At 39.5% G+C, this 27,817-nt stretch overlaps 2 protein-coding genes across 7 annotated transcripts in view; one reads left to right on the top strand and one right to left on the bottom strand.

Moving 5' to 3' along the window:
- The window catches only part of SPHKAP (SPHK1 interactor, AKAP domain containing), a 73,185-nt gene extending 45,715 nt beyond the window's left edge, over positions 1-27,470 (bottom strand). For 2 of the 6 annotated variants that reach the window (XM_090147290.1, XM_090147289.1), the window contains exons 1-2: positions 22,669-27,468; positions 5,740-5,842 (exon numbers count right to left, since the gene is read on the bottom strand). In XM_090147290.1, coding sequence (XP_090003416.1) covers positions 5,740-5,842; positions 22,669-22,709 — 144 coding nt within the window. In that variant the 5' untranslated portion in view covers positions 22,710-27,468. Of the gene's footprint in view, positions 1-5,739; positions 5,843-12,708; positions 12,771-21,939; positions 22,085-22,259; positions 22,388-22,668 lie in introns of those variants that run through there. The other 4 variants (XM_090147292.1, XM_031596335.2, XM_090147291.1 and 1 more) reach the window with 4 other exon arrangements.
- The window catches only part of LOC116230830 (uncharacterized), a 209,420-nt gene continuing 203,751 nt past the window's right edge, over positions 22,149-27,817 (top strand). The window contains exon 1 of the transcript XR_016469606.1: positions 22,149-22,207. The gene's annotated coding sequence lies outside the window, so the exon portion shown is untranslated. The remainder of the gene's footprint in view (positions 22,208-27,817) is intronic.

Genomic DNA, 27,817 nt, shown 5'->3' on the forward strand with positions numbered 1-27,817 from the left:
TCCTGGAGGGGCTGTGCTTTCTGACTGTACAAAAAGCCTATCAGCCTAGCTGATGCATCTCTTCTATGAATTCAGCTTAAAGCATGTATTTCAGGTAATGGTACATTCTAAAGCAAAAGAGAATGGGTCTGTCTGGATAAATTAATCCACAGGCTATTTGGTATATTTTTTCTCATCCTTCACAATTCTTCCATGAAAAAGAGGAACTCTTATTATTTTTGAAACAACTAATTATCATCAGGAAATAATAGTAGCAACAGCAATGATACTCACAGACCAATTTATATGGCTTATAATTCCTGGCAAAAATGTTAAGAAGCATGTTTGTGAAATGGATATATATTTTCTTTGTACTTCTAGCAACTGTGGAAAAAGGCTGTACTATAGCTTTTATACTTTTACTTTAATAATATTTCAAAATATACCTTTGTTGTCCTACCTGGAAAAAAAAATCTATCCATAGTATTTTTAATTATCTTACTGCATAATTTACATTGACATTTCTGTCCTACTTCAGGAACACTTACTTTCTAAGCCTAGATCAATTCCTTATGAAGTGAGAAGAACTTGTCAGGCCTCTTCATTTCTCAGGGAAGATGAATGAGTATGGAAAGCTGATCTGGCCAGCTAACACAATTTTCTAATACTCAGGAGCAATCCAGAAGTAAGCTTATTACCACACAGAGACCAACACCCACTCTAATTTTTAACTTCTTGTCAGAAAGTCATATAGTTAATACTGCACTCCCTGTAGGATGGATGATAAGTAATACTAGAGCCCATACATTTGGCCTTGTTTTGGCACCTTCCTCCAGTGCCCTCTACAAAGATTTTGCAACTTTATGGTTATTTATTTATTTTTTTCTGTAAAAGGGTAGGTTGACATGCAAAACCTAGCTCTGCTATGAGATTTCTTCTGAAAACAAATTTAGGGTTGACAAAATATGGAAAAACTACTGTGTCCACAGACTTTATTCTGAGAAAGACTTGTGACTGCTTCACATCTACACCAGTTTCTTCTTGGGGACTGCTAGCTAACTAGTTCAATGACTCTGAACTCAATACATTTTATAGCATACTGTCTTAGTATGAATAGATGCATGCCACCGTAACTAATTCTGAGTCTAGATGGGAAAAACAGCATACATCATATAGCAGAGAAACAGTTTCCTTCTAGCTTTATAAACTGTGAGCTTTTTTTTTTTTTTTTTTTTAAATAAAGAAATGCTACTGAAACATTATAAACTGGTTGGTAAAATATTGCATCGCATATTTTTTCCAAAAATATTAGTACCATCTTTAGAAATCTTATGAAGAAAAAGAATTCCATCATATACATATACCTACATACACATATATATCTGATCTCAGATTTCATCTGATTCTAGATCTTCTCATCCTCAAGGACTGAAGTTCTAATGTCCTCTTAGTCATGATTTGAGTACATAGAAAATAGTCCTCTTTAACTGAAATAGCTTTCTCAGTAAAAATTTTGTCTTATTTCCTTAAAAAATCTTAGTGAATTTGTCTTTAGTCTTAACAGCTTCAGACCTTTCTTTACCAAATCTCAAACAATTTCTGAGAAACTGGAATAGGCAGAAATTAGACACAGAAACAGGCTTCAGGAAAACTTGCTACTCCTTTTTCTCAAAGCTCTTGGTGTGCTCAACCAATATTTCTCTTCAGAAATTCTAGATTATAGCAGATGTATATTGTAGGTGATTAATTAATGAAATGAGATGGGCATGCCAAATTTCACCTAGTTTTCTTCCTGTGGATGTTAAATCATCATTGGCACATCTATCTTCCATTCAGGAAGCAAATACTGGTAATGCACTATCAGAAGTAATAACTCTCTGGAACAAATGTTTCAGATCAGGTCTCTGCTGTCAAGCTTGAGGGTTACTCCAGGGTTATTTATTAATTTCAAGGCTTTTCAATGCATTTAATTTTTGTATGCAACTTTTCATAATATACTTTAAGGCAAGGGTAGAGATTATTACATGGAAGCTATGGCAAGTGATTTTTAGTAACCTTGAAGAGATGAGCAGCATTAGCAGAATGGTGTTCTCCCTAGCCTATATTCTGCTTTCATATGTGCACAAGCAGTGCTGGATACATACTTGGAAAATGCAGTCAGAAATGTGAAGAAGGATGCAATGGCATTTTTACTACTGAGGGTCTGAGAAGACCATTTTCAGCAATTAGAATGTGAAGGAGATAGGTGAGAAAAGCAAAATAGGATGAACTCCAGCCCATGCAACAGGATGTGGGGGAGGTCAGCAATCTAACAAATACAAGTAGGCCCAAAGTCATCTGGAATGCCTCTGGAAATTTCTCAGAAAAGACAGCACTGTGAGAAAGGGAGGCGTGTGGAAGCATATGGATGGGGACTTCTTGCTCCGATTTTACACACATCTGAGTAGTGTTCTGAGGACAGAAGGTGACATTTGACTAAGTAGTGGCTGGGATGAGATGTATGTTTTGGATGAGTTTAAGCTCTATCTTATGAAATACAAGTTTCTGCATTATGATCATTACAGATATGTTATTTCTCAGAACTTTCCCACTAACATTTCTAATGAGGAAGGATAATTTGGGCCACTCCGCAATGCAGATCACTGTAAGTTTATGCATTCCTGTTATGCAATAAGTCCATAAATTGAATCCATGTGAACTTTTGGGCATGCTTCTTTGGTAGTAGACAGCAATATTATCATGGTCAAAGACAAACAAGTATAGGCAAAATGAATTTAATACTTCTAAGATCTGACTATTGTAGGACAATTCTACTTATTAACTGTGTTTATGTAAAATGGGAGTATGCAGATGTGTTCAAACTTGTATGAATATTCACGCTTTTAAGAAATACACTGAAGTCCTTATACTACAGTAATGTATGACTGCAATGGTCAACTGTGTATAAGCTTGAGTGAGCTTGCCTAATCTATTGGGTTACTAATGAAATTCAGTGTGAGCAGTTATCCCTCAGAGATATAACTGTTCCCATACTTTCTGACTGCCATTTTTGCAATTAGGTAACTATAGGTAACTATCAGGTAACTATACTGAGCAGCTCTGTAACAAAGATAAGAAACCTAAAACTTGCACTACTCCAGTGGTCATTTACCATCTTTCTTTTATACAGCCTGCACGTCTAATACAAAGAAAATTTTCTCCTCACATCTTGTAGTTTTCTTCACTGTCACCTGGCTGAGACAAGTTCTAGGCTAATTCAAGCTGGCATACATGGATTTGCTGAATTCAGTGAGGTTGCTTCTGATTTGCAGTGGTACAAGTGAAAGCAGAACTTTATTCACTGACCACACTTATGTTTAACTTATGCAAGCACTATACTGCTGTATGTCTGGTTCAGAGCAGGATCACTGCACTCAGAAAATAATTCAGGATGAATTTGCATCATGCACGAAATGTGGAATCAGCAGTAATTCATGGTTCTAAAAAAAAAGTTTTCCACTCTCATCTAGAGACTCAGCCGTCAGCATTACTCAGTGTGTTGTGAATCAATGAACTAAAATCAGCCTCTAGCAGTGTGTAGATTAGAAAAGTCACTCTTTCCCAGAGGAAAATACTGGATACAAGTTTAGCGTAACAGCTTCCTGCTCCCTAATTTAGATCATAAGACATTAAAATACACTAAATATCTCAAACTGTGACAACATTAAATAGGCTCTGCTCCACAAATGAAACATCTGCGTCTTCGTGACTGATCATCTTAATTGCTTTAGTTAATTACTACTCATCAAAAAAGATATGAAAGTGGGACATACAGAATAAGATGAACTATCACGGGGCACATCTTCTGCATTTGTTCAGATTGGTCTTTGTGGTAAAAGACCACATCTCATATGGTTCCTGAAAGGAACCATTCTCATTCATACCAAGTGAAAATACTCAAACCTGCAAGTGAATCATTTAAACTGTTCCCTTGCAGGAGGAACTCACAGTTTCACTCCAACACCAATTACATAACTAACTTAAAAAACTACTGTAACTAATGTAGGATAAAAGAAAAGATAATGGCTTACTTTGATTATTCTGCATCCTTTTCCTCTCTCTCTCTCTCTCTCTCTCTCTCTCTCTCTCTCTCTCTCACACACACACACACACACACACACACACACACACACACAGAACAGTAACTCATACTGTGACAAAGCTGCAAAGAAGCCCAAAATATCCTGCTGTTTGTCAGAAGTGCTGGCAGAGGTGAATCACTTCTTCTAGTGTGTCTAACATCATAAAATTGACTTGTATTATAATGAAAAGTTCAAATGTAAGAGATCAGACAGATGAAGCAGCTCTAAATCAAAAGCTAAAAGTAGGTCTGGAGGAGTGATGCTTCTGAAGGTGACCATGCTGAGAACATTCATGAACTCAGTGGTGACACTTTTTAGTGCTGTGCCACTGTCCTTCAGTCTTACATAAAACAGCCAACTCACATTAAAGAAATGTAAGATTTTCAGCAACATTATGAATTTTATGCCCATTTCTACAGATTCCAATTACAGTCAGCAGCATTTTTAAAAAATCATATATTTTTTTGAAAATAAGCAAACTCTTTGAACAAATGAAATACTACTGTTTTGTCTTTTGCCTTGCTGGCATGAGTAAGAGATGCCCAATTCCAGCACACAAATTAGTCTATTGAGGTTTTTTAATTTCAATGATTTTACATTTATTGAAATTTCAGTAGACAGCCAACACTCAACCCAGAGAGTCATGGTGTAGTTTTCAGAAGGAAAGGAAAGGATAAGGAAAATAAATCTTTATCTTCATCATGTTCATCTGTCTATTTACATATTTACATTGTTATTTATTTTGGAAAATAAAAAGCACAAGAGAAAAGCATTACAATTAGTAGTGAAGGAAGAAAAAAATAGAATTGTGGGAAAACTGAATGAACTGTGAAGTTTTATAATATTTTGTCGTAAACAGATGCTTTCTTACCAGCTCTAGAATAATGCCTATGGGAAATAGTCGAGCTCAGATGGTTACTGCAAATTGAGAGATAAAAGATGGCCTTCCCTTGGACTGCACTGCCATAATCTGGCCCTGAGAGTGGATGAAGGCATCCAGAGACTTCCTTTGCGTATTCTCAGTTGTACTACCTCCATTAATAAACTACTGTCAGTCATACCTGACTAATCCTAAATACATACAGACACATACAGGCACTGCTTCCTTTCCTCCCCATGCTCTAAAGTAAATAACTCATATAAATCCATTTTGAGGCAATAAAAACAGCAACAGTCAAATCTGTACTACTTCCTTGGTTGCTGAAATCCTCTACTAAGATATTAGGGAAGGCAGAAAAGCTCTTTACGTGAAGGACCCTATATCATATAAACCTCCAGAGAAGCTAAGCTCTGGACCCTCAGGCTGGGTTCCTGAAACTTGCAAGCTATCAGAGAGCAGTCCTGAATTTATTTGTGCTCTTTATGGTTTTTATACTTTGCCAGATAACGAGAAAAATGAGAAATACTTAGGGGAAATGTACCTCCCACACACATATATTTTGTAGCCAGACAAGTATAGACCATGCACACAAAATTGCAATATACCATTACAGTGTCCAAAATTTATTTTTCTGTATCAATCCTTTTCCTCTTTAGGTATCAGTTAAACACTGTGTTCCTCATAAAAATAAAAGCTAGAAAGCAAAGCTGTAACCCAGGATATATATGCTTTTGAAAATAAAATAAACTTGGAAGTTACCTTTTTACATGCTGTGACAGTGCTTCCCAAACTGCTTCCCGAACTATCTGTGCTGTTGCCTTGGTGCTCTGGGACTTCTTGCATCAGTGGAGATTCAAAGTTGCTGAAGAACAAAAAACATAGAAAAGAAACCTCCAAAAATCTTTTCAGTGACTCAGTTACATATATAACTCAAATTATACAAAAAATACAGTTAACTAAAGAGAAGTAATTAGTTTACAAGAAGTTTTCTATAGCCTCATTAATGACATTAAAATTCTATTTATGACCTTAATTTTTACTTTTGGAAGACTCTCTTGAACTACATTATATGAATATGACCAATGCCTTTTGAAGAATAGAGGACAGCACATAGCTGCCTTTAATCACGTTTGTCTGTTTTGAATGGTACTGTAAAGCATGGCACTAACTTATTTTCATAAACAAGCAGCTTGAAAGAGCAAGTAGAATATTGGCTACATTCATTCACCTTGGTAGACATTACAAAAAGAAGTATTTGCTGCAGTTTATCCTCAGTTTTACCTGCCTGGATAGAAGAAGTTACAGGTAGTGATTAAAATATAAGAAATCACAGTAGAAGTGGTTGAATTGTATAATCCAGGGTGAATAGTTTGCTATATGGTAGGTACAGAGCAAAGGTAAGTCGTGCATATAGGCTGTGTTGTGAGTCAGCTGTACACAGCACGCCCCTGTTTACTTTGGGATTGTCTTGACTGATAGACATAACCATAACAATAAGCTCTCGCAGCCAAATCATTTGCATTCACAATTGGTACCACCCCTCACACTTTACTGGCCAATCTTGCAAGATCTCCCTCTATACAATAACAGAATTGCCACAACCTTAGTGGAATTTCTCTCTCCAGACATAATATGATAGCTATTAAAGATCTCACAGTGCTAAAAGTCTCTTTCTCCCAAAATTTACTAGGAAAAGGGTATTCAACACCATCAAGTTCTGCTTTCCAAACTGTGCCTCTAGAGTGCTTTTAATTTACTGCTGACTATCTATGAGAGGATACAGAACACATGCAGACAGACCCTAACAGGCAACCAGGTTACCAAGGCTTAACTAATAATCTCTCGTCAGTACTGACAGGATAACAGACCAGGCGCAATTACCTAGTTTGCTCAAATAAAAACTAAAATAAATTTTCTTAAGTCATCTTTGCTGAAGCTTAAACCACTGTGTTAGGAGGCTACATTCAGCTTTTTCTCCAAATCCGCAGTCAAATATCAACAAGGCTACTTTTCTCTCAAACATTCACAAACATTTTACTTGAGACTGTTTAGGACCAGATATAGATCTTCTGACTCCCTAAGTAATTAGCCTTGTCAACAAGGATATTGGCAATATATGAAGTGCTATTCCATAGTTACTCCAAGTTGTTAAAAACATCAACAACCAAAAATCAAAAATGTTCTGGAATTAGGACTGTGAATGAAAAATACAAAAATCAGTACTTATTTATTGCTAATTAATGGGGAGATTCATGAATTGCATCGGAGGATGGAATACAGATGTATAAATGAGATGAGAATGTTAACTGACTTTACTTGAAAAGTGCATTATCCCATAACACACTCTAAGACACCAGTGTCATTATATCTAGAAGTGGGAATCCTGACTGTTTACAAGATACTTCTCTATTGCTCAGATTATGTAGATAATTTATCTGGTATTTGAAAAAGCAAACTAGCACTTCATAAGCCTTACCATCCATTAGAAGAATGAGGGACATTAAAAATACAAAATCATTATGGTTTTATATCTTAATCAAAAATAAGAATCTGATATTCAAGGGTCAAATACTGCATATGTGAAGTACCCTCCTTCACAACCCCACAATCAGACTAGCTGCAGTCTTTGTACTCTGCCCAGTACTCCCAGCAGAAGCTGTCACTGCCTCTTTTTATAAGATGCATCCCTCATGCAATCTAATAGTAAATTACAAATCAAGTCTGACCTGCAGGTTGAAGAACAAGGCTCATTGTTTTCTCACGCTCTTCAATGAGATAGACTGAGTGGCTTTGCTACTGCTTTGTCCTGCAGGGACTTGGCATACTGACAATGAATGCTGGCTTTCTATCATGCTGTGTGCAGGTAACTGAACTCACAGTGCCAAAAGTGTCACTGAGTCTAAAAGCAAAAAAGATGGCAGTGTGGCCACTAACTGAGAGCCCTTTCGGACCTTAATTAAACAGTACAGATAGAATAGTACATTAAAGCACTGCTAGAAAATAGTTAAGGAGTCATGTTCTGGAGTACTGACAAATTGTGCTTCTCTGGATCATGCTCTAGTAAGGAGTAATGCATTACATCTTCCATACAGCAATTAAGGAGACTTCCCAATCATGTGGAAAGCAAACATCTGTAGCATCTGAAAATCTGTGTCCTTTCCAAAACAGCACTTTTCATTTGCAAATATGGCAAAGTTTATTAAGGGTATGTGATGAGTAAAATAAATGTAGAATAAATGTAGAAGTTCTAGATGAGGCTTCTCTCAGACTTAAGTTCTGACCGGAAAGAGTAACTGCCTTTGAAATTACTGAAATCTGGTAAGCCCAAATTCTCGTCAGCTATCCCAATCCTGGGAAATATATCTCATGAGGAACTGACTGATCAGTGCACAGGTAAAACCAACAACTCTGTATCCCAGGAAAAGGGACATCACAGTCAGGAATAACTGTAGCACTTCCATAGCTTTTTTTTTTTTTTTTTTTTGTCTAAAGATTCAACTTTCCTGTGCTGTAACTGCAGAGGTAAAGATTTAAATCTTTATTCTTGTGCTGCGTTGCAGTTCAAATCTAAGGCTATGCTGGTGCTATGATTTCCAGGCTCTGTTTGCAAAGCTGTTCACACAGTCAGGGTTCACAGACTGAAATAATTTTAACAGAGAAATGCAAAATTATGAGTTATATTTGCGAATAGTCTTAGACTACGCACACTCATCAGCCTCTGCTGATAGTTAAATGAACACCTTCTAGGTATCATTGAAGCAAACATGCAGCAGTACATACTAACTGATGTAAAAGAGCATATAGCTGAGTTCCTTCAGTTTGGCCATCCAGTGTCATACACTTATATCTTGCATAACCCAAGCAATTGCAGCACAATGGATTGTGTCATGGGTCTTTCATTCAGCACAGAACTCAGGCTTGGCTTTCCAACATCTCTTTTTCAATTATTTCAACAGTCAATTTGATCAAAGTTTCTTTTTCTTTATCCAATACGCTCCTCTCTCAGCTTTAATTTTCAACATACATGTGATTTAATTCTTAAGAGATTCTCCTCAGACCACTCAGTCTGTAGTAAAGTAAAATAAACCCAATTTTCATCAGCTCCCCAGAGAAAAACTATTCTCTCTTTGAGAAATTGCCTGCTCTCGTTAGTTTCTCAACAGCAGAAAGCTGAAAGAAACTGCTGCAGAGATGTTGTCACGTCATCATCAAATGATAACTCTGCATTCACATACTATACTCATTACTTCAGCACACCAGGAGTTTACATAAAGCACAAGTCTTCCAAGGCATCTGGCACAGGTAAGCACCTTTTCACTACAAGATAAAGCAAGCTATTGAAAGCTTCAGGTCTTAATTCTCACCTTTGCTAGGCTTGATGGAGAATGCTCATCTGACTTAGATGTCCCTATCTGATGTAAAGCTATTGTGGAAGGCCACAGACTTAATAAGGAATCTGTCAAAGGATTGCTGATCTTGAGACTTCAGACAGTATAGTGTTTAGTAGAGGGTGCAAGTCTGTAATATCTACTAAAATGTTCTGTATCCTGTGAGAGAATGATTTCTCCTTTGGTGGCAGAGATTCTAATTTACAATTTCCAATCTGAAACTGGAAACCTGGACCAATGGCTCAGTGTTGAGAAGTATGCAATTTTCACTATAATATCTCCATTAATAGAACAGTTTCCAGAGTCACTTATTTGCCACCAGATGCTGTTTTACCGATATCAGAATTGTGATTGGTTCTTTTTCCTACGAAGCTAAATGCTCTCACAAAGGATGCAAACAAATTTATTGGAAATCAGAAGCCTGCAACAAATTGCTGCACCAACAGTAATAAAAATCCATCCTTTGTTATTTACCAAAATGCAAAACAAATGCTTCCATTTTCCTACATTGAATAATTCAAGAATACTGACCTCAATGACTCAATACTTAATAAAAAAAACCCCACAGATGCTTCTAAAAATAATTACCTTTTTTGCAGATGTGGCAGATGGTGCTACATCACCAAGAAGAGGTAAATTAAAGAATTCCCCAGGTTATCACTGAAGAAAAATAATCTTGTGAAATAATATCAGAAACTTCACTTTTGTACTGTCTTGAAAAGCATAACCTGCTTAAAAAAACCTTGCTGCTAATAATTGTTTCTAAGGAGCAAGTTCAATAAACAGTGAGTGACCATTACATATTTTTTAACAGCTTTGAGCTTTTCATTGTGATCTTTCATCTCAGCATTTTGAACACACAAAACATACTGATCCATGGAAAAGATAATCTTGTTGAAGTAAGCAAACTGAACACTTTGAGGTTTCTCAGTGCCATTAACACTAAGTATAGTTGGCTACATTTCTAATGCTTTGCTAAGGTTTGTACTGATTGCTACTACCACCAAAAGCTGTATTTCAAAATAGAACTATGACACAAGCAAGAGCTGGGCAGAATTCTTCAGCATATTCTTGATTTTGCATTCACAAAGACACCCAAAAGCAACTCAAAAACAGGGAGGCAGCTAGCTTAATCCAGACCCTAAGCAAACAGCTTTTTGGAAAGGCATGCAGCATTCAAGCAGCATCTCTTCACTTCAAAGCCCAAAGCCTTTTGAAGTAGGCACACTAGTCACGCTCTTCCTTATGCTACCTTTCAGATTTTACAGTTTTAAAAATTACCTTTACATGTAAATAGGTCAAGAGTCACTAACAGTAAAGTCTTTAGATGTAACACTGTCAAAGTTACTATTTTAATCCACAGAATTGGTTTTGATTCAGTCTGGACCATGTGTATACTTCAATCAGAGCACAGATGGTTAGTCAAACAGATGCTCTATAAATACCTCAAACAAATGTCTTTCTGATTTTTTTTTATGGATTTGGAACCCATGTGCAGAATATAATCACTGACAATACCAGGGCCTGATCTTGCAATGCATTCATAGACTTGTTTTGGTCTCCATTGGCTGTTACTGACTTCACTGGGAACTTAAAACCAGTGACACCTCAGTATCGGACATGAATGACTGATATTTAACCAGGTTGCTAGTAAAACTGGTGCACTAAAAAAGAGTAGAATATTAAGTCTTTATATTCAGACTGCTCCTTTGTTCATGTCTATAGTGTACTCTTGATTTACATTCCATTTTTATCAGTGCATTTTTATAGTTGCAAAAAAAAAACAAAAACAAAAACAAACAAACAAACCAAAAAACAGGTCTTTTGCTATGTGCTAATAAAAAGTACAGAGAAAAAACTGCCCATACTATGGTACACCACACAATAAAAAAGTCTTTATCTTCCATATTTACACAGCCCTGATTGCCCTTTTTTTCTGTTCCAAATAATAATAAAAAAGCAAACAAATCTTGGAGCCTCTGCAAGCATTAGCAATGCCTAGACTTCTTATAAAACATGTTTTAAAAATATTACAAAAGAAAAGTTTTATGGAAAAATAAATGTGAAAAAAGTTGCACAATTTACTGAGAAATATTCTTCCCTTTCTTTATTTACTAATTGAATTATCTAAGGAAAAATAGCAACATTTTATCCACTACTTCACATTCTACATCATACTAAAGTTCAAGCAAGGTACAGATTAAAGAGCTGACAATCAGGAGCTGAATGGCAGGTAAGTGCTTTTTTATTTTTAATTTTTGATAATCCAACTATATTTCTATAGTTGTCAGTAGTTTTCTGACAGAGAGCCAATCCATAGGGACTTTACAGAAAGTTGGTAAGCATCCTGACTTTCTCCTCCTGGATTTTGGATTTAACATTACTTTAGGGCCAAAAAAAAAGGGCAATTCCTGGTAGAATTGTAGAAGAACGACTACTTGCTAGGGTAACTTTCTAGAAAAGACAGGCTTGGTTCTTGGTTAGAAGAATCTTCATAGTAAGTACAAGAGGAACAGTGAGATCTCTTCCTGTGAGAGTGCATGAGTTAAATGAAGAAAAACACTTACAATGACATGTAAGATGCAGTTTTGGTAGCCATCTTTTTTGAAGAGTTCCTAATTAGGAAGACTTCTAGAAGAGATCAACAATTAGTCAAGATCTGATGGGGAAAAGACTGTCTGAACACAGGGAAGATTAGGGAGCAGATGCTTAAGTTCACATAGGCTGAAATATCACCTGAGACTGCTTTTCTAACCTAGAATTGAGGAGACCATACCCAGCATTGAAGTGCCATTAGGTGGGAAACTACGGCACAGCTGGGAGTTTGACTGCAGGAGAGATAAGAAATCTCATTAAAGGAAAGATGCTTCAAACTATTTTGTTTGTATGTACCTAACTGAAGTGGGCAGTGCTGATCAAGAAGATGATTTCAGAAACATGAAGACTGAACCCAATATATCCAGATACAGCTATTGCAGAAACAACAGAAAAAGACAGTTTGATTTCAGCTAAATCTTTCAAAACATTGTCTAGGTTATAATGGTGTTCATGAAAGCAATATGTTTTTACCTTAACTAATGGCTCCCGAACAGTAAAACAACTGTCTAAAAATAAGTGCCTTCATCTTCAAATGGTCTCAGAAAATTCTCATTCTCTTCAATCCAGTATTGTTTCTATGATCACCTGCAGCTGTATTCATAAACTACCACTTAAAACGTCAGGGTACATTCTGAAGTTATTTTAACACTGAAGAATACATTCTGTTATTGCTTATTCAAAACAACATATTTTTACATAATTTACATGTCTGAAACAGTCCTGAACAATTCTGATTTCCTACCAATATCCAATGGAATCTTCTCAGTTTTGATGCCAGGTTAATATGTTAGCCAACAGCAATTTCTGAAAAATTACAGAAAATAAGGTCTCAAAATAAATGCTTGAAAAGTGTGATTCTTTTTTAAACACACTAACATTATCAGTGTATTAAATAAAATGGAGCTGCCACCCTAATTATCTTGGCTTTTAATAATACAAAACATGCTTTTATATAACTCTATCAAGATCTTACAAACATTGCCTTTGTTTTCTTTTCTTTTCCCATGGACAATATTGTGTTTAGTGGGATTGAATGGCAGATATAAACGTTCTCGATTTTCTTGTAGCTTACACTAGCATAAAGAAAGTGTAAGATTTCTGTCCAAGAAACTATGATTGTTTATCATTGTTTGTGGTTTTTTTGACCAGATAAATCCTCCTTCTTTCTATGCCCTAAACCAATGGCGTTTCTAACTATGTAAGGTACAGGACATTATCTCTGAGAGTCTAACAATGAATCAGATCACTGAGATATGAGTTTTAATTTATCTATTTCTTTTTCACTGTGGTATAATGCGTATAAAATGCAGAGCTTCTTCAGTCATTACTTTGCAATTAACTTCAGAATAACTATGAAATTGTCGTAATAACTGGGCCTGAAACATTTGACTTGTTCTTGCTGGGATGCCCAGGGTTCAGCAGGGCTATCTACCCTGCTGATGGAGCTCAGGATGGGCTCTGAGATAAACTTATCACTACCTGCAGTGTCATTAAATGGGAACCTGGTAAATGACTATTCTTGTATTTACACGTAAGGCATGAATATAGACTAGATTATGGGTAGGCATGAGTTTTCATTTATCTGCTGAGAAATCAAGAGATTTGGTTGCAGAGAATCCGAGAGAAGACACTTCTCTTTGATGCTACTTGCTCTTTTTTGTGTGTAGTACTTGAAGATAGGAGAACAGTTTCTGTCCTATCACAGTGATGGTAATTTAGATACAGACAAATTCACTTGCACTACAGTCTAAGGAATAATCTTTAGTGAAGCTGACCAAATAGTTGAGTCGTACATGATGAATGTGTCTGCGTCACAATTGTTATCTTGTCCAGGCTTCTTAAAATTAATTAATTAATTAATTAATGGGAAATTCTTGCATTTTGTAATGCACTCTTAAATTCTGAATGATTGTAACTCACAATACAAATTAAACTGAAGGTGTTTCCGGGCAGAAGTGTACTGCTATTTCAGCAGAGCCCAGCACAGGCACGCTCTCCATATGAGCTTCACTGAGAGCAGATGTGGACTCCTGACATGTGTCTTTGGGTGGGTTTAGAGTTAACTCCTTTCACCACTGCACCCTTTTTTGTTTTTATTAAAAGGAACAAAAAAGGAGGTATGCAAATAAATCCAGCTTTTACAAAATAATTATTGTTTTATTTGTGTGGGGGGGGATGTCATTGTAATCAGTTCAGCTGGAAAAGGATACAGTATAACATACAGGCCATGTTCAGCGTATCCAAAGTAAACTTGGTCTTTTTTTTTTTCCCTGTAAATTGGACTTGGATTGCTATATGTATTATTTGCTTATGCTCTGCCTCTGGATTTTTTTTTTTTTTTTCTCAGTCGTTATTCAGTTGTTTTTCTATGTATGACATGCTCAAAGACATACCTTCTGACTAAGAAAATCATCTGTTGCACTCAGCAAACACACGTTTGCTTATGAATTAATTTTACTTGTATGAAATGAAAATCTGCTAGTGATTGCAGTTCCCAAAGATGTGTATCTGTGTAATATGCAGACGTCTGTTCTGTAACACGAAGTATTGATTTCCACAATCTTAAAAATATGGCTGCACTTTAAAAAGCATCAAGACTTTGCACTTGGTAACTACACCAACATTTAAATTATATCCTGAAAATCACTGAGACAGTTCAGATGATGTGGCCATTGGATTTCATTGAATGTATGGCATACATTACACACAGGATTAAATTTATCAGCAGGTACAATGTGCAGCCAAGATCATGTGAGCATTTAACTAAACCATTCAATAGCCATGCTATTACTTCTACTTTGTTCCCTTCTAGCTCAGGGGAGGGTCTCATTCCAGAATTAGTGTGAAGACAACAGGTTTTTCATTTCAACATCACAGCATGCAAGTATTTTCCTTTTATAAATAAATGAGCTGTCCATTTTTACTGGATGTCTGCAGTGATAACATGTCCTTCTCTGAGAGAGAAGAAATTGCTCTGCAATATAGAATAACAATCAGTGTTTTGTTTGACTGTTATGCTGCTGATTTGATATCTTCCCTTTTCAAACTGAAATTGCATAGATAACTTTAAAACAGGAAACAGGATATGGAACTCATTTAAACACAGTTCCATAAACTAAGACACCATTTATTTATTTTTTCCTTTGAAACTGTGGGAAGTCACAGCTCCACTGCTGAGGCACATTTGTAAGCATGCAATCTCACAGAGATTACATGAGGACCCCTTAAGTTTTTTCCTTGCTGAAAGCAAGTGCAAGTCCTGTACACTCACTGAAGAAAAACTACAAGGGTTGCTCCAAAAGTAATTTCTCCTATTTTATTATGTTGGCCCATGATGGCAGCAGAGGTTGAACCTTCCTACCATTATTGTTGTATTTTGTTGCTGTGTGACAGATGGCAGCAGAGGGGCAGCCTGACAGAATGGCGTCTGACACTGAAGTGAGTATGAAGCAAAGGTGAGGAACTGAATTCCTTCACGCAGAAAAGGTTTAACCCATTGACATTCTGCTGAATATTTTTTGGAGACCAAACAGTGGATGTGAGCACAGTGAGGGGGCGGGTGGTACATTTCATCAGTGGTTACAGCAGCAGTGGGTCACCTCCACTGGTGCAGATTTTTATGAGTGCGGTATGCAGACTCATGTTCATTGCTGGTGAAAATGCTTAGTTAATGATGGTGACTATGTTCAAAAATAGTATTTTGTAGTTGAGAATTTGCTCTATCAAATAGTGCTATTGTGCTCTTTGTATCTGTTGCAATTTCCATGGAAATAAATAGGAGGCATTACTTTTGGAGCAAGCTATGTACAAGAGCAAGTGATTTAGGATTACTGCTCAAAGAAGTACTGCAGCCCCCCCCCGGGCTGCTGGACGCATTTCCTTCTACAACCGTTCTGTCACTTGGCTGAATTGTTACGCTCAAGCTTTCTGGATTTAGGTAAGCCGTACATACTGCACTGCTACTTCATTAAGAAAATTAACCTCACTGAAGAAAGAAGAAAAAACAAAAACGTAAAAATTTAACTGGCTACTCAGTTGTTATAGAGCAACAAATTCTATACAATATCCACCACATGGTTGGCTAGGGAGTTTTTTGGGAAAGCAGTAAACAGTTTTCCAATTCTAGGAATCCTAAATTCTGTGCAGCTTTCTTTTTAAGAGGTTTTAAGTGTAACACAAAGATGCCTTATTTTAGTGAATTTCAGTTTGTCAGCAATTAACATACTAAACCAGAACATCTCCCAGTAATGAATGGCCCCTGTAATACTTGGAAGCTGGTTATTGCTGGTGCAAGCAGACAGCTCAGAGACAGAGCACAGAGTGCAGAACCCTGCTTTAAGATGAACTGGTTAGAGTTACACAGGACTTGATGACCAGTCCTGAATCTCACTAGCTGGGAAATACTCACTGCAGCATCAGGTTCTGTGTTAGATTTATTTATTTTTTTAATATTTTCTGTTAGCAATAGATTAAATTTAATTGAGATCTAGAAAGGCATTTTTCTTTGGTAGAAGTCAATCAGAATTTATTAGGAATACAATAAATTGCAATGCCAAAAGCAAGAGAAAACATGGCTTTGATAAAAAATGCTGACTATCCATTATGTGTCATCGGCATTGGCAGCAGCCAGATATTAATAATCAGTCAAGTCTTGAAGTGAAGAAATTAATGAGGGAAACTAAAGAGATTAATGAAAATAATCCAAGGTTGACAGGACTATGCAAAATCCTAAAAAAGAAGGTTTAAAATTTATACAGGGCACCAAATAAATACCAGCAATCATAATATTAACCTGTGTGTACCGAATTTGCGCTATTTTTTAAGAGAAAAACAACATCCACTCTGAATTTTTCCTATCTGAAGCTGGGAGAAGGGCAGGTGTACTGTCTATGCAATTTGACTATTTAATGCACTGATAAAGAGGAGGTTAAAAAATTCCACCCCTAAGTTCCTGACACTAAGTTCCCCATACATGTGGGGAGTTTTGATGCCATTGCTCCTGCAGGTGTTGGGAGGCACATAGGTAGGGGAATACACCGGCTCCTGGGGAGCACAGCCCAGAGTCCTGATCATGGACAGAAAGGGAGCTGCCACTGCAGTAAGCTGGTAACAAATGCTATCATTCTGTTGTATAAAACATTTTAACTCAATTCCCTTCTGTGAGAAAGCTAAAACTACTTTGCCACCTCTGGGTGTGTGTTCAAAACATGCAGTTTGAACACTCAGTTCAAATTTATTGCTTGTGTTCCTGATCCTTCATTCTGAAGCTGTATCCCCCCTGTCAGATAATAAAATACTGGCTCTGGAGGCAGCACTCCAGAACGAGCTTTGATAAATGTTTAATACAGAAAACTGTTAACTGGAAGGGCCGTTGCCAGCACCCTTGTGATCTCAGACCACTATCCTCACCTGACTGAGCTCCCAGCCTCTCCTCTCAGCCTGCTCTGCCTTTGCAGCACCTCTGGCTCACAAGGCACTCCGTTCTCTCAGTATATGACTTCCTGTCCTCATGTCTGCCTGCTTAGGTGCCATTAATGGTTTAAAATACAGCTCTTTAGTGATTGCTCTAATTTCTGATGTTCATATGCTCAAGTAGATGAGGAATGACAGCTGCATCAGGTAGTGATTTGAAGTGGGTTTTAGTGCTGGGGTTTATTATCCACAGTGCAGATAAAGGTTCCCACCGGCCCAATTCTGACTCACTCCTACTATGGGCATAGCTTAATAAATGACATTTAACCAGAAAGAATAAAGTAATTAACCTGTGGCTGAGAATAAAGATGGCAAAAGCTTGCTAACCTGGTAAGCCGTCATCATTACAGGAAAGAGCTCACAGCCCAAACCACACACAGAATGAACAGCACAAGAACAAAAGACAGACATCTATAAAACTGACACTAATAAATGTTCTGCAAGTTTTTTTCCTCCTTTCCCTCACAGCCCCACACCTCAAGAGATCAGATTTCTCATCCAAGACTTAAAAATGTGGACACTTTCAGTTCCTTCTGCTTTTACCCGAACTTTTTGACCTCACTGAAGAAAATGTCCCTCTGAGAAATGTCTCTCTGACAGTGTAGGTGAGCCAGGTTAATGAACTGATTAAAGTACTTCTCCATGAAAACAGAATGCAGCATGTCACTTCAAAAATTCCCACCACTGATAGGAAACTGCGAATACAAGGTAAGGCTGTAAGAAGATGGCGAATCTCCAAAATGAGCATTAGATACATTTTCTGCCCACTCAAATCAAAACATCTGGAAAATTCATATGTTAAGTTGCAAATGAAAAGCACAGCCATCAAATATTAAACTTGTGACACCAGCTACTGCTCTAATGCATGCAGTTATTGTGATAATAGTAACACTTCTGGCATTACACTCTTGTTTAGAGGATTTTTACCTTTGCCCTCATTTATTTAAAGAAGATTTTTAATATATTTCTTCCTCCACTATTCACAGAGGTGGAAATGTGGAGAATGGCTCTCCAAGCTATGCAGTCTAAGCAACCACCACCCACCATCCCAAGTGCCTCAGTCCTTCCTTATTTCTTTTCACTCATCACTGACAACAGTTCAAAATTAATTCCTAGTACTGATCCCTGCTGGTTTATATCCTGTTCTGCTTTTGTTGTTGTTTGTTTGTTTTTAAATTCCTTAATGATTCTTTCAAAGAAACTTAGATCTAGCTTAATTCCTTTGCTGTTGAACTTTACAATTTTGCCTGCAATTTTGTCTCCTTATAAGATCAAGGGTTTTTTTTACAGTTATTCCTAAAAGCATCCTTTCCCATTTTAGTACAAAGCCGACAAATCTGTTCTCTCCTATACAAAACCTGGGCTGCTTTGCTGAGCTACAGGAACAGATGTCAGCTGAAGTCTGGGACATCAGTGCTACTGTGCAAGTTACCAACCAAATGAGTGAGGGCCACACGCCTACTGACTGTAAGAAACCTCTGGTACAACGGCAGCTCTTGGATCTTTTCTTAGCTTTGAATATTTTAACTTATCTCTTTGCACCTGCAATCAGGTCTAGCATACTGATCAAATGTGAAAAGTGCTTGGCTTCCAACAGGGACCTATAAAATCAGAAAGGCTTTTCTTAGCCATTCTCGGCACTCTATGTGCTTAAGTCTGTAACACCAGGCATTACTAGCATGTAGCAAAGATACTTCGTTCTACATTGGTGATACAAAACTTTCTGTACTACATGGAGAGTGTATAAGAAATAGCAGCCATACTTTGACTTGTCTTTTCACCGTTTAAAGCATAAAATCTGCTATTTCTCATCTGTGGTGTGTGGGAATTCATTTTAAATCTTTTGAATTACTGTTCAGTCCAGTATTGCTTCTAAGCTGCATTGCTGTTTCTGATTCTCAGTTGAAGAACATTTCCTATTCTTCCTTTTCTTTCCAGTTTTCACAGAAAAAATATGAGTTGGAAGTCTGTGCTAGTCCAAAAGACAAGTACCTGAAGACTCATATTTCTTTGTCAGCTAATATGGCTTTCAGATATACAGGCTTGCCCAAAAATTGTGTATGTCTATAGGATTAGTTTCAGAAGCTTGAGTAGAGAAACTGCAGTTTTACCAAACTGGAGTGATAGCACCTTCTTAGGCTACTGTGCAATAGCATTCCAGATAGTCAGTGGTTTATACAGGGTACAGAAGCAGAGTAGTACCCAGCTTATATGTAAATAATCCAAGTATTTTAATTCCTGCTGTTCTTCTAAAGAAGCAAAGTGCAAGCTGGTAGATTTAACGGCTTAATGCAGTTTTGTTGCTTTATCACAGCAACAACAACAAAAATTGTTATAGTCTGTGGTTCCAGGTTCTTAACTGCAATGTCAAAAATGTATCTGAGCTGCTTGAGGGAAAACTGACAGCTACCAGTTCTGTGCAGTCCCATGCAGCTGTTCATCTCATCCCCAGGGTAAGCATCCACCCCAAGAGCTACTGCTGGAAAGTAATTTAGCTGTGAATGCCCAAAGGCATCCACCTTGCTCTGCTGTGCTCCACAGTAGCTGCAGGCATCAAGATACAGTTGTATGTCTGTGCCTTCGGGTATGAATACCAAAGCAAGGGAAGGTATAGAGCAGGAATTAATATGCACTCCAACTTTATACTGGACTCAAGGAGTGTTCACAGTTTGTGATTCAGCAAGAAAGGCAGAGCTTAGGCCCTTCATTAGGAAGCTGAGTGTACATGATTAAGATCAGCAGAAGAGTAGTCACAGAAACAAACCAGTGTCCAAAGGGATTCTGCAGGGAAGAAGTGAAAAACTACTTATTCCATAACAGTTCAGTAAGTGAAGACTTTTTTCCTTTGGTAAGGTCTACACAGCTACCTCCCAAACACCAGTGTTTGCTGTTTGTGCTTCTTGACAGCTGCTATAATTAGTTTCCCATTAAAGTAACTCAGACATTTCAGAAGAGGTAGGTGGCATATGATGAGCTAAAGGTGTATGAAGAGAAATTATCTGTCCCAAAGCTTCCCAGCGTGCTTTTTTTCCCACCAAAGTCTTCCTGGACTGAATGAATGATCACTGCTCCAGTCATCAACTTTCACAGACAAAGTATAAAGCTTACATATTTCAGCAAGTAGAGAATTACCTTGATTAACAAATAACAAGCAGCTGTCAACATACCAGCTGCAGGAGATAAAAGGGATGAAGAAGAGGCCTATAGTTACAGAGAAGGCTGACTTAAGAAGCAGGAGGAAAAATTATGGCTTGGTAAGAAAGAGGTATGTAAGCTAACTCTGGGACTTGCTACAGAAATAGAGGGTGTTTTCCAGGTAACAGGCCTAGCTAAGGTAAGAGCTGACCAGATGGCAGAGCTCTAGAGTAGGTCTGGTTTCTCAAGGTGTTCTGTACAGTGGTAAAAAGCTTAGCAACAGTTACGTGGGGTCAGAAGATAGATAGTTATATCACTCTGAGTAGACAAGTGTTTAACAATGAAAACAAGACCATAAGCATAGAAAGCAACACGCTTTCTGACTCAATGTCTTACTCTCTCTTTGCAATATGTCTTATCCTTATCCAGATTGCTAGCGTCAATGTTGTGTTTTACAATTTTTCTTTTGTATCGGATAAAGGATGGCAGATCAGACTGCATTTAAGGACAAAGAGATCTTCAGTCTGAGACTCCTTGACTTCAGCTTTCAAAAAAAACACTATAGTTTGTAAAATCATCATGGTATTCGGTGTATGGAAGCTGCACAAAAGAACTATTAGCCATGAGTTAAAAATATATATTCTCCTAACTTCATCCTGAAATGCTAAGGGTGAGGGCTATTCCTAGGCCAGGCAATTCAGACTCAAGTACAACAGCATTATTAAGCTTTGGTCCGTAAATAACTATTGATCTGAAAACCAATTAAGTTAGCTCTCCTCCAGATGTTGCTTTAAAGGTTTTATTCTTCTTGTAAAAGCAATTTCTCATACAAGCAATCATCACTCATATAAATGTGTGCCACCAATCCCTGCTGAATATTCAGGCAGCTCTATATTGTTTCACAACCTTCCTCTTTAAGATGGTGTTTTCTCCAAACTTTTTCCTAATGTTGTTTGCTCTCTCTCTTTGGAGAGAGCAACCCAAACAAACCCACGTACAATCATTTGCAGCATATACTGTTTATCTCCAACACAGCCTGTGTATAAGGTGGTACAATTTCTATGCTACTTTTACCTGCCAGCTATCATCACAATGCACGTAGCAGTGATTGTCGAAGATAACACCGAACTGCACCGCGCATCTCCAGCAGGCTGCTCCTCTCTGAGCATCGATTTCTTTCTTGCAGGAAGTTTCGCGCGGATCAGTTTTGCATAAGTGCTATAAACGCGGTTCGGTGGAGCTCGGACAGCGGCAGCACAGCGACCGCGGGGTCCTCCGTCACCGAGAGCATCGGGTTTACTAGGGGACGTACACGCATGGAAGCACGCTATCCCGAAAGTATTTTATTAAGCACAGATCGACTCACCGCTAGAGCAGGAAAATCGGCTGTTATAGGAAAAGAAAGGACCAAATCCTCGTTTTCTCACTTTAATTTCTGCTATCCGCGCGGCAGGGAGGCATGGCGGCTGCGCACCTCCCGGCCGGTCCCGGCGCGGCCGCGGCCCCTCGCAGCCCAGCGCCGCCCGCGCCCGCGGGAGAGGCGCCGCCCGGCTCGGCACCGCGCGTCCCTTCCGCCCGCCGCCCGGTACCGCGGTGGAACAGCGCTGCCGCTCCTTCGCTGCCTCCCGCGCGGGGTAAGGGACTCCGGGAACGCCTCGGCGGGCGGCACCCGCGGCCGTTACTCACCGGGCAGGCGGCGGGGACCGGCGGGCGCGCAGCTCCGCTCCGCTCCTCACCGCGCCGCCCGCAGCCGTTACGCAGCGGGGCGCGGCGCGCGCGGGGCCGTTACACCCCTCAGGCGGCGGCGGTGCGCGGGGAGGGGCGGAGAGCGGGGCCCTACCTGGGCGGTGGGCGGCCGGCCATGGCGAGACCCCGGCGGCGGCGGCGGGACCCTCGGCTCCGGCGGAGTCGGGGCGGCGGGAGCGCGGCCCCGGCGCTCTGCGGTGCCCGGCAGCCCGGCCCTCCGCCTCACTCCTCCCCTGCCCGCCCCGCCGCTCCCCTCCCGCCCTCACACCTCCCTCGGGGCGCGGTGGCTGCGCTCCCCCGGGCGGCGCCTCGGGAGCCGGGCGCCGTCCGTCAGCGGGGCTTTGCCCACCTGCGAAGCGCCGGGTGGCGGCGGGCGGCCGGGCGGAACATGGCCGGGGCTGCGGGCGGCCGGTCCCGCTGGCTCCGTCCCGTGTCGTGCGGGGCTCGCGGTTCCGCGCTCCGCTGGTGCCGTGCAGCCGGGAGCGGCCGCCAGGTGCTGGCTCCCTGCGCTCCGCCGTGCGTCGTGCTGCCCCAGCCCCGTGCCCATGTGATTCACGTGGCGGGTGCTGCCCGTCTGCGTCTGAGATGTGACGCTCGAGAATTGAGAGAGGGAGCCTGCTCGGGTCACTACGTCGCAGCCCGGCTTTGCGCTCTTTCAGGCTGGTTCATTTAGTTCTATCGGCAGAGCTGGTTTTTTTTTTTTTTTTCTTCCCTCTGAGACGGTGCTGAATGTTTTGCGCCTCAGCTTTGTCGTGTCTGTGCGCCCACGTCTGGGAACCTGTGCCGTACAACTATTAGTATTGGCTTCTCGTCATAAAATTCTGAAGGGGTGAAGATTAACAGCATCGGAGCCCCAGCGAGGCGAGGTGCAGACACGGCGTGTGCTGGGTTCGCGGGAGACCTTCACTCAGGGCTTGTAAATATCCAGGCACTGCCAGAAGCTCGGCTGATGTCCAGTGAGCCCGGCTCCTCAGTCATCACTGGCCTCAGAGATGTGCTGAGTAAATTCAGAGGCTGAGAGGCAGGGCGGGAGATGACAGTAGCCAAAGCCACACTTAGGCAGTGATTTTTTCCCCTGTACAGTAGAGACTCAGTGTTTCTGTCGTTTAAATGCTTTGTTCCCGTATCCTGTCTACACCTTGCTATTCCCTTTAGTTGCTGGAAGTCACGAAGCTTATTGAGATCTAGAAGGGGCATGCAGAGGGAATAATTTTATATATTATATCAGGTTTTGTTCTCTGTTCAAGTTTACAGTGCGTGAATCAAACAAACTTTGGAGCTAGAGGCTTGGTATCATCTAACTCCTCTGGAGCCACTGTTTTTCATCCTTCAGAAAGGCTACTAGAAGAGTTTGTTTTCATTGCCTTTTGCTTAACCCAGAAGAGAAAGTTCATGTTAATTTTTAAACACCTCTTAAGACTGTGCTGAGGATGTGGATTATCCCTGCTGTTGTAGCAGTCGATCTGTCAACTTATTAGGTGACAAATGAGGATGGCAGAAATGATAGCTACATTGTGGTAGCCAAGGGCAAATAGGAATCAAGGCTTTGGATAGGTGCTGGCTTTTAAGTGCAGAGTGGAGAAGCTGAGAAAACTGAGCCAATGGAGCCTCTTAGGGGAGCACTTGTAGGAAGCATGGCGGCCTACTGCCAGCCCTTCTGGCAGCCCAGAGACCCAAGGAATCTTTTTGGGCTCCGAGTGAATGAGTTGGAAGTCCTGAAATCCAGAGGCAGGCAAATCAGAGACATTACCTGCTGAAACATAAGTCCTGCTCACTCCTGAAACTGGGTGACATGTTACCTGCCAATATGCTCCCTGTGCTCAGTGTTTAACCATTGGCTCCTCAGAAGCAGCCCTTGCAATGCTGTGCTACCTTTCTCACTCTCCACATGCTCTTGCACCTCTTCTTTCTGGAAACAGGCTTGAATGCTCTTTTCTCCTCCTTGGCTGTCACCACACATGCCCCATGGTTAGGGGTAATTTAAACTCCCTGGTCTCCCGCATCTCTCAATGCTGTTGACTTTGTCTCCCTTCAGTTCTCTTTTAATAAGCATGATTTTCCTACCAATGCAGTGCCTAAAATTTTCTATCAGCTTCCATTTGATCAGTTACTTTAATTTCATCCATCTTCTCCAAATCACTTGTACATGACTATGCATCAAATCTCTGTTTTTGTATTTTAAGTGTCCTATTTTCTCTTCCTTGTCACAGCATTGCCTTTCTGATGAATTCAATCCTATTGCCACCTGCCTTCTAATCTCACACACTTCCTCATTTGGTCGCTCGTCTGCTACTTCTTCACTGTCATGATCTTATCCTTTATTTGCCTCTGTTTAAGTATTTTTTTCTGTCCCAGACATTTATTGTTACCTCTGTTACTGTCCACTCCGACTCTATGAGGTGTCTCTTCAGGCTGCATTTAAGCCACCGATCTTATACTTTACTGAATTCTTCCTGAATCCTGGAGAAGAGGCTCAAATATTACATACGTATAGGTCCTCTGTTTGTCTCCCATCTCTTAGCTTTTCTGTTACTTTTTCCCTCACAATGCACAATTCTTTTTTCTCCCTATCTTTGCTGTTCACTCACTTCTACTTTCAAACCCCTCCCCCCCCCTTTTTTTTTGTTTGCTTGTTTCTTCCTCCCTTTTTCATTCTTTACTATTTTGCTCTAAGTTGATAAGCAACAGTATTCACATTCCTATTTCTGGGTTGCAGAACAGCTGCTGGATGTGACAGATTTCCAGCTAAGGATAGTCTGGAGATAGGAAATGCCCATTTTCTTTTGGTGATATTTGCACTCCAGAAGTTCTTAGAGCATTTTCCAGTCTCATTTCTGATTGCCTGTTCTTGTGAATTGTCTGAGGAAAAGCTCTGTGTCACAAAGAGAAGTTTTTCCCTGATTAGTGGTAGGGATATTTGTTGCTCACTCTCTTCTGTGCATTTAGTCTTTGTTCTGGATGTGATATGGCTCTGAAACACATTTTTCCCATCATAGACCCTGCCACTCATTTGTCTCTTACTCCAGCAGATAGCACTGAGATTACATGTGCTGGTTCTTGCTTTGATTTTTATCATGTGCTAGCAGTCAATTTGAAGCCCTCTCGTTGTCATCCTGTGATTTGATTCCTTCTCTCTTTTTTTTTTGTGTTAGTTGCTATTTATTGTTTGACGCTATGATCCTGCAAAATCTCTGCTAACCTGTCTTGTACAGGCACAGTCTTTATTGATTCTTCTCACCCAGTCCTTATCTTTTGAATTTCCTCACAATTACTGGAAATGCCCTCATTTAGGTCATCGGCTCTCCTCTCCTGTGAATGTCCATACTCTTGATTTCTGAGCAACTGGCTGTGTGTGAGTTTGTGCCATTGTTCTCACTGCTTGACGGTATGGGTACTTAGCCTGAAAAACCTCTTCCCTTTTCTGGAACTTGACTTGGTAGAACAGAACTGATTACTGTCACACGTTGACTTATTTCAGAGCTGTCACTGGGAGTGTATTTTTTCCTCAGCTTTTAGATATGAGTTGGCATCAGGAAGAGTCTACTGTGGCAGTTTAGTTACTTCACTCTGTCTTCTCTATGTCAGCTTAGGACAGTGTTCTCATACAGAGTAACAGAAAGTTGTGGTCACGGAATAGAAGTGCCTTTGCAGAATACAGGCTATTCCTGTTGTTTGCCCTCAGATTTTGGAGGTGTAGACTTTTACAAATTTTCCAAGCAGCTATTTGAAAATAATTAATCAGCTTTTCTGATAGAATAAACTGCTGTGGAGTTGTCAGTTTGAGCTGACAGAAACTTAAACTATAGTTCCAAACAGAGCTGACTGTCACATGAGAAAATATGTCAGTCATTCCTGAAAAGGCAGAGGGAGCCAATCTTACACTGAGACTCTGAGTTGACTTTGAAGTTTTGTTCACTTGCTGTAAAAATGTCCCTGAAAACTGTGCTTTTGCATAACTTGTGGGGTTTTTTTCTTTTTTCTTCTTTTTTTCCCCAGGAAATGTATCTGGTCTGTACTGAAGCTGTAACTGGATGACATTTCCAGGAATACATCAGTTTTGTTGGAGACTAGAGAAAGCAGAGTTCTGTTTTCCACTTCACTTTGCTTTCATAGGAGCTACTTTTTCTTGAATTGTCCTGATTATAAGTAGGGATGTGGGAAATTTTGGATGCCGTACATATTTAGAAAAACAGGACCTCTCAGTATCTTAGCATTTTCTGTACAGAGACATAATTATTCCTGAATAAATTTAACGCTATCTAGTCTCCACTACAGGCACCATCTCTCTTGCATAATAGAGAAAATAATGAAATGAAATTAATCCAGTTAAGTGCTAATCTTAATGTTAGAATCACAGAATTACCAAGGTTGGAAAAGACCCCTAAGAACACCCAGTCCAACTCTTTACCTTTCACCAATGTTTCCCACTAAAACATGTCCATCATACAACATCAAAAATTTCTTGAACACTTCCAGGGTTGGTGACTCCTCCACTCTCTTGGAGAAGAAGTATTTGCTAATGTCCAACCTGAATCTCCCATGGTGCAGCTGGAGGCTGTTCCCTCTGTTCTTATCACTATTTACATGGGAGAAGAGATCGACCACAACCCCCCTTTTGGTAGTTGTAGAGAGTGTGTATTGGCCTTTTGGTTCTAGTGTTGCACAAATAGTATTTTTGGTGCACCTCTCTACAATCTTTCCCATGGTTGCTGTACAGTTGGAACGTGCACAATAGATCAATGGATGCACACACATGTTGGAGGATGTGTAGTTATTCCTCTATTAGTTAAAAGGTTTGCACTGAAGATCAGATAGTTGGCTTGTATGTGTTAAGATTTTGGATGAAGATCTTTTTGTCTGATAATTTTATTCTTTTAAATCTTGATGATCCAATTCCAAAATCTTCTTAGATCAAAGTATTTTTTCACACTTGTCAAAACAGGTATAAATAAATTTCATGAATGATTTTAATCTGCATTAGATCTAGCTTGCAAGCTTCTCACTGGAAATGGCCAGAAGCTTTGCATTAAGGTTGGCTAGCAAAAATTGCTGTTTGATGTAATGAACAAAAAATCATCAGTGTAACTGGTCACTTTGCTCTAGATAGGATGGCGTGCCTCCTTATTTAATAAATGCAGATAATTATCATAGCACATGAGTAGTAGATGTATTTATTTTTCACCTATGTACATATCTTACTAGAAAGATATATATATATATTTTTTTGCCTGAATTAACCTCATAATCTTTGAGTTGACCTAGAAATCTAAATATTAAACCTACTAATTCAGTCCCTCTGTCACTTCTTTACAAAAACTTCCAAATGTATGTGGTATTTTCAGCCTGCATGCATTCTTGGAAAAGAAGGAGAGACAAGATTAAATTCTGTAAGATAAATCAATCACATTACATTGTTACCAGGTGTTTGAAGATACTATGCTGAAAATGGTCTGTTTGTCAGGCTTATTTCAGTAAGTCAGAGAGCTCCTGTGTTGAGT

Source organism: Phasianus colchicus, chromosome 10 (assembly GCF_987193195.1).
Source record: "Phasianus colchicus chromosome 10, bPhaCol1.hap1.1, whole genome shotgun sequence".
NCBI lineage: Eukaryota > Metazoa > Chordata > Aves > Galliformes > Phasianidae > Phasianus > Phasianus colchicus.